This window comes from Balearica regulorum, chromosome 2 (assembly GCF_011004875.1).
Source record: "Balearica regulorum gibbericeps isolate bBalReg1 chromosome 2, bBalReg1.pri, whole genome shotgun sequence".
Classification (NCBI taxonomy): domain Eukaryota; kingdom Metazoa; phylum Chordata; class Aves; order Gruiformes; family Gruidae; genus Balearica; species Balearica regulorum.
Genome location: NC_046185.1, coordinates 135,035,618 through 135,055,185, shown reverse-complemented (window position 1 = coordinate 135,055,185; position 19,568 = coordinate 135,035,618). Strand labels below are relative to the sequence as shown.

Genomic DNA, 19,568 nt, shown 5'->3' with positions numbered 1-19,568 from the left:
TGTTGAAAACTTTCAGAACTGAAAATCAGTGCACAAATCACAAATGAAATGCTTTTAAAATAAGAGATGCCCCATTGGTATGCTGTCTATGTACTGTATAACAAGCGTAAGCCAACTCGGACGCTTGGAGATGTCTATGCGATGGATCTCACAGCCTCATGATAGATGAGTTTGTTCTGTGTGTGATTACAAACAATGTGTGTGTTGTGTGTCCAAAAAATCCATTGTACGTTGCCCTTGAGATTTAGTGTTAGTTAAATGGTTTTCACAAAGGTATGAATAAAATTGGGAAGAGCAGACTTCTCATAGATCTAAGAGGTTGCCGTGAAGGTAGAGCTAGACTTTTTATGGAGATGCCTAGCAAGATAACAAGAACTAGTTGTCATAAATTTGAAATAAAAGGAAAACGAAAAAAATCTCTATGAGGATAATTGAGCAAACAGATTATTTGGGAAGGTTGTGGACCTTCCCCCTTTGGAGGTTTTCAGTGCCCAATGGGATAAAGCCCTAATCAATGTGATCCAAATTCAGTGTTGATCCAGCAGAGCAGGAGGTTGGACTGGAGATGTCCCAAGAGTCCTTTGAACCCAAATTCTTCTGCGAGTCTGCGATGCTTGCAGTGAACTTGGTCAAATTCTGCCTCTAAATGTAAGCCATTTCCTGCTGCAGAGGTTGATGACTGTCCTTCCAGCACAGCTGTAGTAAAATTTTCCTCTTATTTTATAAAACAAAATAGAAACCCTTTATCTTGTAGGTTTAAACATGACATTACAGTTAAGTACAGTATTTTTTCAATGACTTGTAAGGTGGACTCTGTTGAGGCACTGTCTGTGAGGTGTTGAGGCATTATCTGTGATATAAGGTTCCTTGTCATCACAAAACTCAGAGCATGAGCCTCTGCGCTTGTATTAAAATTTTCCTGCTATCACTGGAAAACTCATCTTTTAGTTCAGAGTGCCTTTGAATTCTGAACAACTTTGCTTTTTGCTTCTCTTGATGCTCTTTGAATTGGCTGGTAGGGGGAGCTGTTGGTTGGAGTTCAGTCCATCGGGTTAATATTGTTTTCCATTTTTATTATTATTCACTAGAGGACTGACTTTAAATGCTTGAGCGAAAAGACTGTTTTTTCCAGTTACTATGTTCAGAAAATATTCGTTTGGGTACAGAAAAGAAGAAACCAGGAAGCATGAACCTGAATCTCTGAAGTTCAGTTCCAAACTGCAACAACTTGATCCTTGGGAAAAAGTAATTAGTAGCATGTATTTACCTAGAACCACAGCTCTTTAAAGGCTTTAGTGCTGTATTTGTAAATGGGATGTAGCCTTGAAGTGATACCTTGATAAACTTCACTGTGCAGATCGTAAAACTAGCAGGGTTCATTTGTATTTAGGATTCTGCTCTGTTCCAGCATTTGGAAAGTGTTTGATTTGGCTGCAGTATCCCTCCTAGCTCCCACCCTAGTTCAGATTGTGCTTTTTCTCTTTTCTGTGCTGGATGGTGCAGCTGAAGCAGTCCTTCGCTTTCCGTGCTGGGCTGAGAGCAGAACGACAGAGTTGTTTCTCCCCTGGGGGCTGGTGTGGGAAGGAGTCAGAAATGTCTTTCAAAGAGTCTTTCAAAGTCAGGAGTAATTGATGCTTTTTGAATTCTCCAGACTGTGGTCTGTAGCTTACCAGTAGACATGTTATGTGGTTTTGTCCCCATCTGCTTGTTCCTGGCAATTTCTAGGAGTTCATAGGATCTTCACTGCCAAGAAGAATCCGATGTCTTTTATGAAGACCTGGAAACCAGGAGAAGGCAGCCAAGTAATGTCAATATTCAGAACTCTTAATATAAAGCTCTCGTTCACCTCCTGTTCTGGTGCAGTTTGTAGTGTCTGTTATGATTTAAAGGCAAGTCTGGAAGAAGCCCGAGAGCAATACCTGAGGAGGACGTCTAAACGTGTGAGATGTGCCTCACTAGGCTCATGCTGCGGAGTGCAAGGGGGGGAACAACTGATTTTCAGGGACGTTGTTGCAGGTAGCTTAGCTTATTTGGTCACAAACTGCTCATGTCATAGTCAAACCACCGACCTTTGCTTCAGAGTGCAGATACTTCTTAATGTACTGTGTCCTCTTCATGATGAGGACCCAAACTATATCCACAGTTAGACACTCAAAGTGTAGACACATGAGTTCAGATACTATACCTAGGTGAAAAAAACCCGAACAAACCCACACCAAAAAACCCCCAAAAACCTCATTTCTTCTAAGTTTTTTTAGAAGTGATTTGCCCACTTGTATCTTGGTTTCCCACCCAGACACAGAAATTATGTGCAATTACAGGCTCCGGGAGTGACATGTGCTGGCCAGGATTGCAGCCTGACCCCTGCAGAGGGAGCTGGCACAGAGGAGTTCCTGCACTCTCTACCCTGCTACCTTGGGCTGCTGGAAAGATTTGGTCTGCGTTCAGATGAGCCTTTTCTGTTCCTATTTCCTCCGTTTGAAATGTTGACTTTTTGCTCGCAGATAATCTTTTGATCCTTCTTTGTCTGGCCCACAAACTTGTAAATCATGTCATTCATGTCCTCATGGTTGCCAACTGTATTAATGTTTAAAAATAAAGCAAGCCAGTATATTTTCTTATGGCAGACATCCTGGAGCCCTCTGTTTTGGATGTTATAGGCATCATGCTACACAAGGGCCAACAGAAAATTCCTGAGCAGAAAGTGATGGAAACAAATTTATATTATCCACTTTAAAAAAAAAAGAAAGAAGAAAAAAAAGAAGGGTTTTGCAAATTAGGAAACATTTTGGGGCAGCAGATTTTCAAATAAATGGCCCTGATTCAACCAAAACTGCAATGACTCATAATTATATCAGTGTAACATTTCTCCCTCCCACTTAGGCTGTTTTGGCTTTTCCAACTGACTAATAAGAGTGTCTGACAGTCATCTTTATTTCTGATATACTGGAAATGTACTCAAGGATTTCCAAAAACATTTTTAATACAGGCATAGTATTATCAAAGAGCTCCTGGGATCCAGGTGCTATTTGCTAAATGATCTGTTTTTCCCCACTTTTTAAAAAACTCAACAAAGTATTTGAAATTAATTTCAGTCACTTGAAAGGATTTGGCAGGCACTCTGCTGGTGAGACTCAGCTAATTAGTGATGGTTTATTTTCCAGGGACTGTTTCAATTTGGGAACATGAAGATTTCAAAAAAAATAATAATCATGATAACACATTTCTCTGTGCATACCTGAATAGACACACATGACTTTAGATGTGTAATTCTGGAGTGAACTGGTTGCAACCTGTGTTGTTGGGTTGCCATACTCTTCCTGTTGTATACGATTCCACAATTACGTTTTGCTTTGAGAAACTCATATACTTCCCTTAGTTGTAACATGTTTTAAGCTGTGCCAGAGACAAATTCTTGTTTTTCTTTAGCATTATTGGAACTATCAAGTATTAAAAATTACCACTTGCTTTATGCCAGCTCTAAGGTTGGGGAAAACTATGGGTGCTTGATTAGATGATAATGGCACGTGAGAATTCCAGAAGCTGAAGCCCAAACTGCTCAAGCAGTAGCAGAAAGAGCTGTAGGAAGGCAATGTTGGAAACGTCTGGGAGCTTAGAGCAGCAGAAATGCTTGAGGAAACGGAAAGACAGCAGGACAGCCCACTTCTCTGACTAACCTCAATACCTGAGCATATCGGAGGTCTACCTCTTCTTAACAGAGGGCCAACTGGGGCATGAACTCTTCTGATTTCTGGGATGTGAACAGAAAGCGGTAATAGGCTTCCTGCTGATCGTCCCTTCAAATTCAGCATGTCACAACTGTGGTGCGCCTGCTCGGACCTGGCAAGGAACAGTTTTCGGTTGCAGGCCAGTTTTCTGTTCAGCAGCAGTGCTGCTGCTTGGTAGTGCAGTGAAGGGCTGAGTAATGGTTCTTTGTTCAGCTGTGGTGGTATTCGATGGCTGCATAAAACAGAATTTATTTTTCCTTTCATCTCTTTAAACGCATTCTTACACACTTCAGTTTGCTGCTTTAAAATAATGTTGTTTGCATTGTGAACTCGTGCATGCAAATTCAGGAGATGCAAGTTTTCACTGTCTTGCAGAACCTTATATATGTTTATATATTAGATGGATCTTTAAATGCATAAATATGGACTAAGATTTCCAAAAGAATTTGCTCTGTTCAGAGCACAGAGGCATGTAAATAGCTGTTCTGCATCTTTGCGTGTCCTGGTAATTTCACTTGCATAAATATCCAGCAATGGGCTCATAATTAACAAGCTAAACTTTCCAGAGTGTGCGGGCTGTTCCTGCACAAGTAAATAATTGCAGAGCAAACTTACTATAAATGTGCGTTTAATTTAACTACAATATGGTATGTGCACAATTGAGAATTACAGGAGAGAGGAATATCCCTGTGAAAGTTTGTTTTCAGCAAGCTGGGATGTGAAGGATAACTAGTTGAATCAGTCATGAGTTCATCAGATCAAAACCATACTTGTAGGATTTTTTGGTTCAAAGAGCACATAGTCATGTGCAACAGAGGCTGGGGAAAAAAATCCAAAACACTAATGTACTGCAATTCTGGTTTTCATAGTAGCTTGCATTTTGGACTTCATGTACCCAGAACAATCAGAAAACTTTACCACTGGGGAAGTTTTTACACAACTGTTAAAAGGTGCTTTTTCTGAAGCAGCATCTTCCTGTCTGTGACACTGTGGTATGATGTTTGGTTAAAGAGGATTGAAAAGTGAAGGTTATTGAGTGCAAAATTCTAATTAAAACAGGAGCAGTCTAGTCCACTTCTGTTTCCAGGTTCTTTCCCTGGCATCAGTTGAAAACTTGGCCTGGCCCTTGGTGTAATTGTCCCTCTGCCCACTGTAGATGCTTAGTACTACTTTAGACAAGTCAAATCATCTCAGTGTTTCAGTTCTTTATTTATATTACGGAGCTAATATGCTGCTTCTTCCCTTCATTGACTTTCACATCTGTTTTATCTCCACTCAACAAAGCCCTGGAGTTGGTCTTTTTCCTCTGCTCTGTTTTAAAAAGAGCCTTGCTTGGTGGTGTTCCCATCTCAGGTGGGGTCCCTAACCATTGCCATAATAAATTGATGTAGCAATAAATAATTCCCTTATATTTCTTGAGAATTTTACACTGTCTGTGCACCCTATAGCGAAAAAAGATCCTGCCTGCAATATTTCAACTGACTCATAGACATTTAATCAAAATTTATGGCAATAACCATAACCCTGATGTAGTCTGAGACCCTTCTGCTGTGAATTCATTCAGTTCAGTAGTATTTCAGTGTATGTTTTGCAGAAGTTTTATATTCTTTATAAATGGAGGGTTTAAATTAAATATGAAAATAGAATATATTTAGTTTATTTTTTGTTTTGTTTTTTTACTGCCTGTGCAGTTTCTGTTTCCAATATGTCAGTCTTTTCTGTGACTGTGCCTAAGTACTTCATATGCATTGCTGGGAGGCTAGGTGCTTTGATGTTGTTGACAAAGCCTTGAGCGAATAGCGACTAGCGTTTGGTCGGGTACGGTGGCAGAGGCCTGAGCGTGTCCAACGAAACGACGCAAGGAGGGCAGGTTTATCACCGCTGGCCACTTGCGGAGCAGATACCATGTCTGCCTCAGTGACCCCGAAGGCACACGCTGCAGCGTTGCAGCAACAGCAGCTGCCCGGGGCAGCTCACGTGCTCAAGAATATGCCGGGGAATTTCCAGCAAGCTTTGAATAGGTGGGGCAAGTCAGAAAGTTAAAAATATTTAGGCTTTTGGTTGAACTCTGCATGGACTGATGTGTCAAGTAAAGAATCCTGCTCACCAGCAGGGCTTTCTCCAGAGGAGATTGACAGACTGCATGAGTGAGGGCAGGAGCTGAAGTATAGCAGATTGATGAGCTTTGTCCTCCCATGGAGAAGGCAGGCACATCCTTCCTGTAAGCTGGTGTCATCCATGTGACTCCTCGTCAATCCCAGGAGTCTGCTGGGCTAAACTAGGGACCTTGTGTAGATTGAGGATTCTTTGCTGGTCCAAAAGAGCCAAGTCATAAGGACTCTGAAGGTGTCCTAGAGACTCCTTCTCCTGCCATCAAAAGCAGTTTGGTTCCTCCTGAGGTTGAAATGGGGAATAGCGTTAGCCCTGCTCCCTGCAGCAGTACTTAGAGTTGTGGCATGATGGGGTGGACAGTTCTACTGAAGCAATTCCATGCATGCTGATTTTTTAAAACTTTGCTTCTCTGGTATTAGTTGCTGGGTGCTTATTCATTTCATAGCACCCTGACAACGACAGGTTGTATTTTTACCCGTTCAAACCATATTTAATAGTACAGCTGTCCGAAAGGTGTGTGGTGAAAAATAGTATGACGACATCATCAGTACTTGTTTGTTATTATCACTAAATAAATGAACAGGAAAATAACTTTTTTCTTTAATTTATGATCTTTTTTCCTGAGGGCTAATTAACCGATCAAATCTGCCTTTTCATTTGTTGTTTAACCCCAAACAATGACATGCAGATGCAATCTGTAGGGTAGATGAATTCTGGTTTCCACTGGCATAAGTGAAGCTTCTACTAATTTAGTGAAGATACCATATGGTCCGTAGCTCTCTGCTTTCCTTCTTAGATAGAATAATGTCATTTCACAAGAACAATTGGGATTGCAAATGGATGGAAGACAGCTTAGAGAACTGAAGGAGTGAAGCCTTTAATGAATTGTAATATAAAACTGAAGCAAAACAGTAAGTTGAGCATGATTGTATATGAAACTTCTTTAAAAAATAGCTGTTTTCCTAAATGGTAGCAAAAATGTATTATGACTTTAAAAAACTGTAATCCTTTCTTGATTATTAAATTTAAGATTTGTAGGGCAACCAAAGTACAGTTTTAAATTCAGGACTTTTGGCCTTCATTCCTGAGGCAACGAGGCTAGAATGATTAACACCCTATGCCTTTCCTCCTCAAGCTTTAAAGCACACAGGGAAATTTCAGCCTGATTTAGCAGAAGAGCAGAAGTCTGGAACTCATGACAGAAAGTCTGCAGCGCAGGCAGTGTGTGATAGCTTGGCTTCCTAATTGCTTACTGAAAGCATTAGCATTTGTAAAGCTATTGAGTGTTAATTTCGCTATATGATTTAAATTTGTGGTCATTTTTCAAACAGAAATTAATTTTCCCCAGGCTTTTTTAAAGTATATAGGTACACAAGCCAGAGTAGTATGTACTGTTTGGTACAATTAAAACAGAAACTAACCTGGAAAAAAACCTAATTTTATATATATTTTTTTTGAGGGATATAGATATATAATCGCAAGTGTGGACTTGTGTTCCTGTTTGCTCACAGTATTGGGAATATGTATATTTTAAAAGCTAAAAAATAAAATACTGTGACGAGTCATATGTATGAGGAAAGTCTTAATTCTGTCAGTTTTTCTTGATTCTCTCTTGAAGGAGAGAATCATTCTTCCCTCTGTTCACTCTGAAGTACACTACAAACTCAGAAATTCATACCAGTTAACAACCTGAATTAATCTTGCTTGCCTATGTAAGCTCCCTCCTGCTATTTTCTGCTGCTGAGAGCAGTGTGCAGATGTTCTTTCATGCTAATCATTAAAGAGAAAAAAAAAATGCTTCATTTCTTCTGACCTAGGTGTTAGTCAATTTGAATAGCAAATCACGATTGTACGCCTAGTTCCTAACTTAAAATTAAGTGCTCCTCATTCTCATCCATATTACATTTTTTCTTGAAGAGAATTCTTTAGGTATTTTTTTTCTGATGTAGTGCAGTACCTCAGTCTGCAAGGAGTTAATTTTAATGTCATTATAAATGAATACTTTGAAACAAAGATTTTGAAGTATTTTTCTCAGATTTTAAGAGTTTGCTTTTTTTATTTAAAAGAAATATTTTTTTTTACACATTAGGCATTCCACACAACGTTTGTGTCATAAATAGATCCCAGTACCTCTAAACAGACAGTCCCAGTCACTGATTTGCATAGTTGTAGCCAAAACATTTCCAAATTTGGTACTGATATTAGTAAGCAGTATCACTCTCTCTTATAAAAATATTTTGTTGCTGTCAACTGACATACTCCTTATGCTGCACAGTTTCCTTGTGGAAGCGTCTGTCTTTACTAGTCTTAATTGCATGATGGTTTTTCTAAACCGCTGCTGATAAACTGGACAGTATTGAAAGATTTAATAACTGATACATAGTACGATACAATATTACTTGTATACTTAATATACTTTAAACTAGATTGTAGATGTAAATTTTTAATACCACTGATGAACCACAGGATAACTAGACTGATGCAAAACAATATACAGTATGAGGAAGTGCTTACTCTTTATTTTTACTTCTTACACGTGTTTCTCTAAAGCTCAAATTATCCCTTGACTAGTGGAAGACAATCTGATAATTGAAACCTAGGCTACTTTTTTTCTTTCTCAAGGCTCAATTTAGACTAGATTTCAAAACCTAAATAAACAACAGTCTGCCTGCGCATTAAAAAGGAATGTGTCAGGTTTCTGTGTATTTAAGTCTTTCAAATAATCTTCACTTAACCATTCACAAGGGGCCATGTAATCTTTAAGGACTTACATTGCCGGCACATTTTCACCCAGAATGATGGGGATGTGCTTGGGTGTTGCTGGGTGGGAAGGATTTGCTTACTGAAATACAGCTGCAGGTAAAGCATCAGCGTGGACTGTGCGCCACTGGTGCTATGTGCAATATGTACATTTAAAAATGGGGAGGGAAAGGTTTTGTCTACGCTGACACTTTACTTAATACAAACCCCGTAACATATGCACTGACTAGTTAAATACAGGTTGTAAGTGGAATAAGCTGTCCCTCTACAGTTTGTCCGTATTATGAAGTTTACTTTAGTAAAGGTGTTGCAAACGTTGGTGTGCAGAAGATGTGCGTGACCCCTGTGCATTACAGCTTTGCACTGCTCTGTCCCCTGAACCCTAGGGACAGGCAGGACTCTCCTGCCGTTGTGCTCCTGCTGCCACTCCAGGTTGTCTGGATCAAAACTGACATTAGAGGTTTACAGGTAAAAAAACCTGTACAGGGTGGGTTTCTGAGCAAACTGAGACTTCCTGGAAAAAGAGCCCAGAGCAGGGAAGGTTAACAGACCTCACAGTGCACAAGGAGAAACCCAAAGAGTTAGAAGGAGCAAGACATCTGAAGGAGGGGTCCTGCATGGTGGAGGTGTCACAGTGATCTCCTGGGTAGGGACACTGGAAGCTGTAGGATTGCAGCTTGGGACTGGCAGACGAGGAGACTGGGACAGGAGAGAAATGCACTGCAACGCTTCACTGCACGTGAAGCAGAGAGTAGTTGTGCTTGGATCACTGTAAGTGCCGTGCAGTGCTAACCACTGCTTAAGGACGAAGGTAATGTCACGGGTGATGTCCCAGACAGGCAACCGAGAGGAGTGGCTCCTCTTTACTTTCAGTCTTCCAATGCTGCGCTTCTGCTTTGATAGATCAGTAACCTGCTGCACACCTTATCAGGCTTTGTAAAACTCAAAATTGAGCATGTGGCTGTGGTGTGAATCAGAGAAAAACCTGTAAGGAAATGTCAGGAGCCTGGAAAGAAAGGTCTTCATATCTGCATTGCTATTCCATGCAAAGAATAAGGTGTGAGTGAAGACTGCATAATGATCAAAGAGGAGAGAGTAAAGGATGTAACAGAGCAACAACTGCTGTGAGCAAATGTCTCATAAGTTCTGTAGAAAAGACAGCATGTAGAGGTGTGGTTAAAGATTCAGTTACAGCAGCCATGCACAAGGGTGTTAAAATGGAAGTTGCACCGTTGAGATTAATCTGGTATTTCCTGCCTTTTTAATCAGACCTTTTAAAGTTTGAGTTGCTGTGTATGTGTGGTCACATACTGGTGCGCAGGCGTGTATCATTGTATCACTGTATCTGTACTGAACCACTATAAATCATTAGCGTTTTATGTGCTAAAACCAAAGAACGTTCACAGACTCAAAATCTCCAGAGAAAATCACAGAATTTTTACATGAAATTTTTACTCTTGCAATGGTTTAGATATATTGGAAGACACGTCTGGCTCAAGATGTTGTTGAGCTGAAAATAGGCGGAGGCTGGGGAAACAGCATGTTTATTCTGTTCTTACTCTTTCCTAGGTACCTGTCCATGAGTCACTGCGTCAGGCTGGGTACAGAGCTAAATGAACCTGTACTCTGACCCAGGACATCTATTCCTATGTCACCATAACTTCATAGTGCAAAGTAAATAAAGGCAACTTCATCAAAATGTTTTTTAAGTTTTAATGCTATCACTATCAATACCTTAAAAAAAAAAAAAAGCCCCGATAAAATAATTATTTATGCTTGTTCAAAGCTAAGTAGAGCATCTTGCATTTCTTTTCGTGACTCAAATGAAAAAAATATGTTTTAATTTAATTGTAGTTTTGAAAAATATATACCTAAAAGGAGGTAGGGGTGAGACAGCATTCAAATTTCCATGAAAGGCTCTGGAAAGAGCAGTCTTTGAAGGCAGTACTTCAGTGCTTAGGCTGCCCTATTGGTATTGCTGGCTCTGCTTTGCCATGGGGGAAGATTCAGGCAGATGGTCACTGAAGAGATTATTTTTTTGCTTTCGGGGTCAGTACTTGAGATACAGACTCAAATCTTTGCAGATGTGGAGTTTCTTTGAACGTTTGGCACTTCACTAATTTAAAAATAGCTAAACCGAGGTGGGGTTTTTTTCTTAAATTTTCATTGAAAAAAATGCTGCTGAACTGAGTCTTTACATGCTGTATTTCAGCCCCAAGCAGATTTTTACGGCTGAGTAATAAACCCCTGGAAATGGGATTTTATAATGGAAAACGCAACTTAACCTTAAGTAGAACAGCACCTTACAATAACACATATTTGGAACCTACAAAATCCCTTGCTCCCAAGGGTGGTGTTATAGTGAAAAGGAGTGTAATAACAGTTTAATTTATCATAAATACATAACATATTTTATGATGATTTGATTGTGTTGAAAAATTTCACCTTATAGATTTTAATGAAGCAACCTACTGGTAAACTTATTGCAGTTGGCTTTGTTTTCCTTTGACTAGGGGTCTCGGCAGAGTGAAGCATAAATGACTTAGTTTTAGAAGCTGGTTAATAAAAAATAGATTTCCTTTCCCTTTGACTTGTTTATGAAGCTGAAAAATGACTAGGCAGGTCACTGGTGTGTGGCAGAGCTAATTTGTATGGTTCTTCAACTGGCAATGAGTAAAACATTATTGTTAAGCTGAATAATCCATTTTCCTTTGTGAACGTGAAATACAATAAATGATCTAAGGTACATATATCAAAACCAGGAAGATTCCCATCTTCTGCAGAATGGGAGAAACAGATAAATTTGGAACTCGGGAGGAAAAGGAGAGTTATGGCCTTTGGAAGAAGGGGCAGGCAATTGAGGAGGACTACAAGGATGTTGTGAGGTTATGCAGGGAGAAAATTAGAAGGACCAAAGCTCAGCTAGAACTTAATCTGGCTACTGCCATAAAAGACAATAAAAAAAATGTTTCTATAAATACATTAATAACAAAAGGGAGGGCTAAGGAGAATTTCCATCCTTTATTGGATGCAGGAGGAAACATAGTGACAAAGGATGAAGAAAAGGCTGAGGTGCTTAATGCCTTCTTCGCCTTAGTCTTTAGTAGTAAGACCAGTTGTTCTCAAGGAACCCAGCCCCCTGAGGGGGAAGACAGGGAAGGGGAGCAGGATGAAGCCCCCATAATCAAGGGGAAATTGTTAGCGACCTGCTACACCACTTACACACACACACACACACACATATATCTATGGTGCTGGATGGGATCCACCCCAGGGAGCTGGTGGAAGTGCTCCATCATTTATCAGCAGTCCTGGCTAACCAGGGAGATCCCAGTTGAGTGGAGGTTAGACAATGAGACGGCCATCTACAAGAAGGGCCAGAATGAGGACCTTAGGAACTACAGGCTTGTCAATCTGACCTGGATGAGGAGATTGAGTGCACCCTCATTAAATTTGCAGACACCATTTTGGGTGGGAGTGTTGATCTGCTTGAGGGTAGGAAGGTTCTACAGAGGGATCTGGACAGGCTGGATCGATGGGTCAAGGCCAATTGTGTGAGGTTCAACAAAGCTCAGTGCTGGGTCCCAGGCAACGCATGACTGGAAAGCTGCCCACTGGAAAAGGACCTGGGGGTGTTGGTCGACAGCCAGCTGAATATGAGCCAGCAGTGTGCCCAGGTGGCCAAGAAGGCCAACAGCATCCTGGCTTGTATCAGGAATAGTGTGGCCAGCAGGACTAGGGAAGTGATCGTCCCCCTGTGCTCGACACTGATGAGGCTGCACCTTGAACACTGTTCAGTTTTGGGCCCCTCATTACAAGAAGGACATTGAGGTGCTGGAGCGTGTCCAAAGAGGGGCAACGAAGCTGGGGAAGGGTCTAGAGCACAAGTCTTATGAGGAGTGGCTGAGGGAACTGGGGTTGTTTAGTCTGGAGGAAAAGAGGCTGAGGGGGGAGACCTTATTGCGCTTACAACTGCCTGAAAGGAGGTTGTAGCCAGGTGGGTGTTGGGCTCTTCTCCCAAGTAACAAGTGATAGGACGAGAGAAGAGGCCTCAAGTTGTGCCAGGGGAGGTTTACATTGGGTATTAGGAAAAATTTCTTCACCAAAAGGGTTGTCAATCACTGGAACAGGCTGCCCAGGGAAGTGGTTGAGTCACCATCCCTAGGGATTTTTAAAAGACGCGTAGACGTGGCACTTAAGGACATGGTTTAGCGGTGGACTTGGCAGTGCTAGGTTAATGGTTTGGACTTGATGATCTTAAAGGTCTTTTCCAACCAAACCAATTCTGTGATTCTAAATGTGGACTGTGCTATCTTTTGGGCAAATTGGTCACCAGGAGTGACAAATCAGTCTTGCTTTCTTAGTTTGCAGTGGTATGGTGAGAGCTGTGTTTCTGGGGCAAAACTGAAGTGGCATCAAGGACTGCAACAAATCAAAGCAGGATTCATGGAGACAGTTTCCTTGCATGGCAACAAACCTCACATTCATGATACCTTCCTAATGAAATAAGAATATTGAATTCTCAGTTTTTTTTAATTTTCCCATCCTGTATGATTTATAAATGAGAAATCGAGAAGTGGAAGTTAGGTTTTTACTACATGTTCTTGTGTTTCACTATTATGTTGGTGTTTCACTATTGTGTTGGTTTTATCGAAGCTATAATATTTTAGAGAAAAATGTGTTATTTGACTTAATTTTTTGTTTGGGAATCATTAGGATTGTTTCAATTAAACTTGGGAGGACTTTTGAATCAAGCATACGTTGTACACTGACTGTGTACTAATAGCTGATAATAATAATAAATGCTGTGTATGTAAAGTTATGGTGCTTAGAGATGAAACTTAATTCTGTATGTCAAGCTCTTAAAACTTGGAAAAAGTTACCTAAAATGACTAGAATAAACAGAAGAGTTCTGAATTAAAACTCCTATTGAACATCTAGAGAACCAGAAATACACAGTATTGCTTGTTCCTTTTCAGCCATTCTTCTGAGAGCCCTTTCCTGAGAAGCCGGGAATCTCTCCAAGAGATTCTTAAGATGGCATTCATACAAAATGTGATTGCAAAGTGATTTTTATTTTTTTTATTGGAATGTGAATTGAATTGATGACTAATAGTGGAATATGTGCTTGATGTTATAGTATAGATCTAGAACCAAGTGAATGATAAATTAGATATTACCAGAATGTCATATCTTTGCATTTCTGTTGTAAAATATTGGTTTAGTCTGCACTTGTAAATGATTTTGATCCCCTTTCCTCTATAATAATGAAATGAAAATTACAGTAGATAAAAATAACATGAACTCAGAATGTTTCCAATTAGGGTTTATAGCCTATGTCTGAAAATGTTTGGCCTATGGGCTTTCATAGTGGTTTTTTGGTTTGTTTAGGTTGGGTGGGTTTTTTTTCAGTATGGTAATCACTTCCTTTCTCCTTTGACTCCTACAAATACTGATTTTGTTGTAATTCTCACAAACAGAATCACAAAGAATTTACTAAGAAAACTGAGTGACTAGGCAGAATAGGCAGAAGCTAGGTTTGTTTTGGATTTTTTTTAATATGTTGGAAGAAGCTTTGAGTGTGTCATAAAGCCTATAGCTATTTCTTCAGTCAGTTTGTGATCTGATAAGGGAGCACAAATGAGTTGCTGGGCAACATTTCAGTTAATATTTCTTTTCAGTGGTAATAGATGGTGGTCTCCTGAAGAGTGATCTTTTAGAAGACAGTGCACGGTAAACCTGCAGACCTAAATTGTAACTTCGCCTGACAAAAATTGCAGCAGTTTGAAAAATGCTAATAACGATTCTTTGAAATTGCTTGATTCATCATTGCCTAATGCTTATCGAGTATTAAAGCTTTTCATTACAGATAGCAAAGGCAGAAAGAGGAAAAAGGGAAGAAAAAACCAAGTTGAGATTCCTGTACAGTAGAATTAGTTTAAAGCTAAGACTCTAAGAAAACTGCTTACCCTTGTACTGATAGTGGACTTCATGGTACAAAACGTTGCTGCTCTTTTACCATTTAAAAATTTGGTATTTTTTGATCAATAATGTTTATATAAAATAAAAACTATTGTCTCTGAATTCAATGCACCTTCTCTTCATCAAGTGGACTGGAGCTTTAGAAATGACCTGAACCTGCATTCAGGGTGTTTCCAGGTTTTGTCTAGGGCTTTTAATTAGCTCCTGTAAATTGTTTATACTCATTTTGCATAATATCAAGCATTTTTTGACACCCTGGGTTTAAATAATTTTTGACCCAAAGGCAAGGTCTAACTGCAGTAGTCAAACTGCGCTGTGCCTTGAAGGTCCCCTGTGAATGCAGCCGTGTGCTCAGTGATAACACTGTCATGCCAGGGATTAGGTTATTCTGCAGTACCTGCATCCCTGTGGCAGAAAGATGTCATATAAACCCAAACTCTTTTCCATCTATCATTTAGTTTAATCCCATCGCTTGTAGGCCCTCTTTTTGTTTTCAAGTCCTTCCACTTAGGCCCTAAGCAATTTATGACTTCTTTTCTTGCTCTTAGCTTCTTTTTCTTATTTGCTCTCATCATCTTCAGACTGAACATCTCTCCAAATACTTTGTTTGCTTTAATTCCGTGAAGTTCCAAGCTTGCAGTTCTAGCCATGTCCCACTAACTTTGACTTTCTCCTTCTGTTTTCTGCTGCTTTTTCATGGCATCTGCTGTCCAGTAGCAAAGATGTATTCTCACTTTACTTTCTTTACCAACTTGTTAGGCTTTCAAATGAACATCTTTATGCTTTCTCATTATGTTTCTCATATTTGGGATATCCTGTATTCACCTACAAAAACAGCACTGGTTAGTTTGAAGGATATGAGTTGGTACCTGTTCCAGTTGGTGATTGATATTGTCTATGACTTCCTTCCTGCCACTATACATTAGACTCTTGCTTTATAATTAAATCTCATCTCTTAGAGGTGGATATGTTTTTATTGTTATTATTTTGTTCAAGCACTAATGGGAGTATTGCTCAGTGCTTAGGATCTGTGATTATTAATGGTAATGCCACAAAAATTTATAATTTAGCATGTACCTCCCAGTCCAGATATACGTAAATGTAACTATTTTACACTTTGATTTGTGTATTCCTGAAAATGTTTTGAAAGCTAATACATTCTTACCTAGTTTTTAAAGAATTACTGCAAACCGAGATAATGTTATTTGACCTAATTATTTCTTTGATGCAGTATCATGAAATAAATTGAAAACTATTTTACTGTACTTCATACCTTGATTAACCTATATTGAATAGCTGAACTCCTCTCTTAATTTCCATGTCCTCTTTGAAAGAAAATATTAGAATGAAAGCCCTTTTTTGCTTCTTTATTTTTTCTCCCCTTCCCTTAACAAATAAGTACTTTTTATCCAAAGTTGGCTTTGGCAGGTTTACTGTCATGTATAAAAATTGATGAATTTTATTCATACATAATACATTTTTATTTTTCTCCTACTACTCAACTTTTTATAGATCAGATCAAAACTCTGGCTAGCAATTTTGTGGAAATATTTTCTGTGTTTTGTGAAAAGCTCTTGGAAGCAATCAAAATATTGTACAAGGCTGGAACTTTACCTAGTTGTTAATTGGCAGGTTAAACTTTTATGAGTTTCTGGTACCCTGGCGATACATGACTATTAAAAATTGCAGGTGGTTCAGGGGAAAGGGGGAGTGAGTTCCTGTGCTAGTAATATATCATAAAATGATATATTTCATGTGCCTGTTGTGAAAGTGGAGACTTTAATACTTTTTCACAATATAAGCTGATTAAAGCATCTTTATGGATCTCATTAACTAAAGTTTTTCTCTGTGAACATTGAAAAATGTAATGCTTATGGATAAGAACAGCAAAAATAATTAGCCTCTGTGGTGCCTCCTTTGGCTTAACAAAAGCAGTGTGGTATCAAATGTGCTTATTTGTTCTGAGCTTAAGATTGTCCTTTTGCACAAAGTTCTGTCTAATAATTTTCCATTTTCCTTAATTCTGGCATGTTTGAGCATAGGAACTGAAAGGGTAGGATTGTTGTGTGCTCCAACTACAATAAAACACTACAATGTGTTTCACAGAGTCACAAAATCATGGAATTGTTGAGTTTGGAAAGGACTTCTGGAGATCACATACTCTCACCTCCCTGCTCAAAGTAAGGTCAGCTACCGCAGGTTGGTCTGGGCCAAGTCCAATCAGGTTTTGAATATGTCCGAAGATGGGAACTCCACAACCTCTGTGGGCGCCATGTTCCAGTGTTTGGCCACCCTCACAGTGAAAAAAAGTCTTTTCTTATGTTTAAATAGAACTTCTGTACTTCAATTTGTGCCCATTGCCGCTTGTCCTTTTGCTAGATACTGTTGAGAAGAGTCTGTCTCCACCTTTACAACACTATTGCCAGTCAGACATTTGTGCACATTGATAAGATTCCCCTGAGCCATCTCATTTCCAGGCTGAAGTCTCAGTTCCAGATGTGTCTCACCAGTGTGGAGCAGAGTGGAAAGATCACCTTCCTCAACATTTTCCAGCTCCCTCAGCACTCCTGGGTGGATCCTATCAGGTCTTATGGTTATGTTTAACATTTCCCTAAACAGATCCTCCTCTATGGGTTGCCAGTCTTCAGTGCTCCAGACTTTCCCAGTGGTCTCAGTGACCTGGGATTCTTGCAGGCAAATCTTACCAGGGAATACAGAGGTGAAGAAGGCATTGAGTACCTTCACCTTTTCCATGTCCTTTGATATCAGGTCCCCGTGCCCCATTCAACCATTGACCCACACCTTCCCAAATCTTCCTTTTGTGGCTGATATCTCGCTAGGCAGTCCTATTGTTGCCTTTCATGTGCTGTGTCAGATTCACCTCCAGGTGGGCTTTGACTTTCTTAACTCAATCTGTGCGTGCTTGGATAGTGTCTCTGTATTCCTCCAGAATCTTCTGTGTGTGCTTCCACCTCTGTTATGCTTCCTTTTTATGTTTGAGTTTTGCCAGGAGCTCCCTGTTCATCCATGCAGGCCTCCTCCTACCTTTGCTTGGCCTCCTGCTCCTCAGCTGGACTGTTCCTGAGTATGAAGGAGTTGATCCTTGAAAATCAAGCAGATCTCTTGGACCCTTTTTCTCTTCAGGACCATGTCCCATAGGATTCTTCCAGGCAACCCCATGAACAGGCCAAAGTCTCTTCTCCTGAAGTCCAAGGTTGTGATTCTGCTTATTTGCCTTTTTCCCTCCTCTCAGGATCCTGAACTTCACAATGCCATGGTCACATCAGCCAAGGCTGCCCATGATCTTCACCTTCCTGACCACTTCTTTCTTGTTTGTAAGTATGAGGTCCAGCAGAGCACCTTCCTTTGTCCATTCCTCAGTTGCCTGTTAGGAAGTGACCATCAATGCCCTCCAGAAACTTACTGGATTTCTTGTGCTCTGCTGTGTTGTCCTTCCAGTAGATAACAGGTGGTTGAAGTCCTCCCCCTTGAGGATCAGGGTGTGTGAATTTGAGGTTTCTTCAGTTGTCCAAATAAGGCCTTATCTACTTTTTCAACTGATGATTTTAGAACCTATTTTGTTCTGCTTGAAACAGAGCCTTCATGCTTCATTCAGCTTTGTCTGTCATTCAGATTTTACATCACCTGCAGCGTTAAATGAAGAATAAAAAATACTGAATAGTATTTGGAATGACCTTACTGGACCCTCTTGCAAACTAAATGTTGGTTCTTAATACTGTTTAATAACAATGGTTTCCCATTAAGAGACAGTTTTGTGTCTGTTGCATGGTGTTTTTATTAATATGTACTTTATTAGTAACAAAATAATGATATTCAGTCAGTTGTATTGATTTTAATTAAGACAGAAGAAAGATAAGCAGTCATGTACTTAAAAAATGCAAGGATTTTTCCACTCGCGATTCCACCTTATCTAGTATGTAAGTGGTTGTCCTGGTTTCAGCTGAGAGGGTTAATTTTCTTCATAGTAGCCAGTGTGGGGCTATGTTGGGTTTGTGCTGGAAACAGTGTTGATAGTATAGAGATGTTTTTGTTATATGGCCCTGTTGTTGTTGAGCAGTGCTTATGCAGAGTCAAGGCCTTTTCTGTTTCTCCCACTGCCCTGCCAGCAGGATGGCTGGGGGTGCACAAGAAGTTGGGAGGGGACACAGGACAGCTGACCCAAACTGACCAAAGGGACATTCCATACCATAAGATGTCATGCTCACCTTATAAGGAGCTTGGGGAAGATGAAGAGGGGGACAGCGGTGTTCGGAGTGATGGTCTTTGTCTTTCCAAGTAACCGTTACGCGTGATGGAGCCCTGCTTTCCTGGAGTTGGCTGAACACCTGCCTGCCCATGGGAAGCGGTGAATGAATTCCTTGTCTGTCTTTGCTTGTGTGCATGGCTTTTGCTTTACCTATTAAACTGTCTTTATCTCAACCCACGAGTTTTCTCACTTTAACTTTTCCAATTCTTTCCCCCATCCCGATGGGGAGGAGTGAGCGAGTGGCTGCGTGGTGCTCAGCTGCCAGCTGGGGTAAAACCACAAAAGTGGTAGATTTCATTCTTATCTAAGGTAAATATCCTTGGAGATATTTCCTCTATTATGTATTGTAGATATTCAGTGAGAAATATTCCACACATGTCGAGAGACTTGCTTTTATTATTTTCTAGTAATCATTTTGTTCTTGGTATCAAAACCAGCAGAAGGACATGTGGAGGCTTGTTTGGAATGGCCCACAAAGGCCAGAATTGTCTTTCTAATATTAGCCAGACTTCGGAGGAAGGGTAGGTGATTACTGGCAAAGACTGAAGAGGTTTGTGGTTGGATTTTTAGCACGTTCTTGTTCTGTTGTGTTAGTCCTGGGGCTGTGCAACCTCTTTTTTGAACACAGGATGTTTCTGTTTGTGAAGAAGGTGCTCCAGAAAGTGAAACACAGCACTGAGCTTTGAAACTTGAAGCAACCTAGTCTGGTTGAGCCCTAC

The 19,568-nt window shown here is 40.1% G+C and overlaps 1 protein-coding gene across 3 annotated transcripts in view; it reads left to right on the top strand.

Annotated features, from left to right (window-relative positions):
* HDAC9 (histone deacetylase 9) overlaps positions 1–19,568 on the top strand; it is a 484,789-nt gene that overhangs the window by 135,555 nt on the left and 329,666 nt on the right. The window contains exon 2 of one of the 3 annotated variants that reach the window (XM_075746059.1): positions 17,836–17,917. The exons of the other annotated variants lie outside the window; for them this stretch is intronic. Within the exon in view, the coding sequence (XP_075602174.1) occupies positions 17,857–17,917 (61 nt within the window). The 5' untranslated portion in view covers positions 17,836–17,856. The remainder of the gene's footprint in view (positions 1–17,835; positions 17,918–19,568) is intronic. 3 annotated transcript variants of the gene reach the window in all.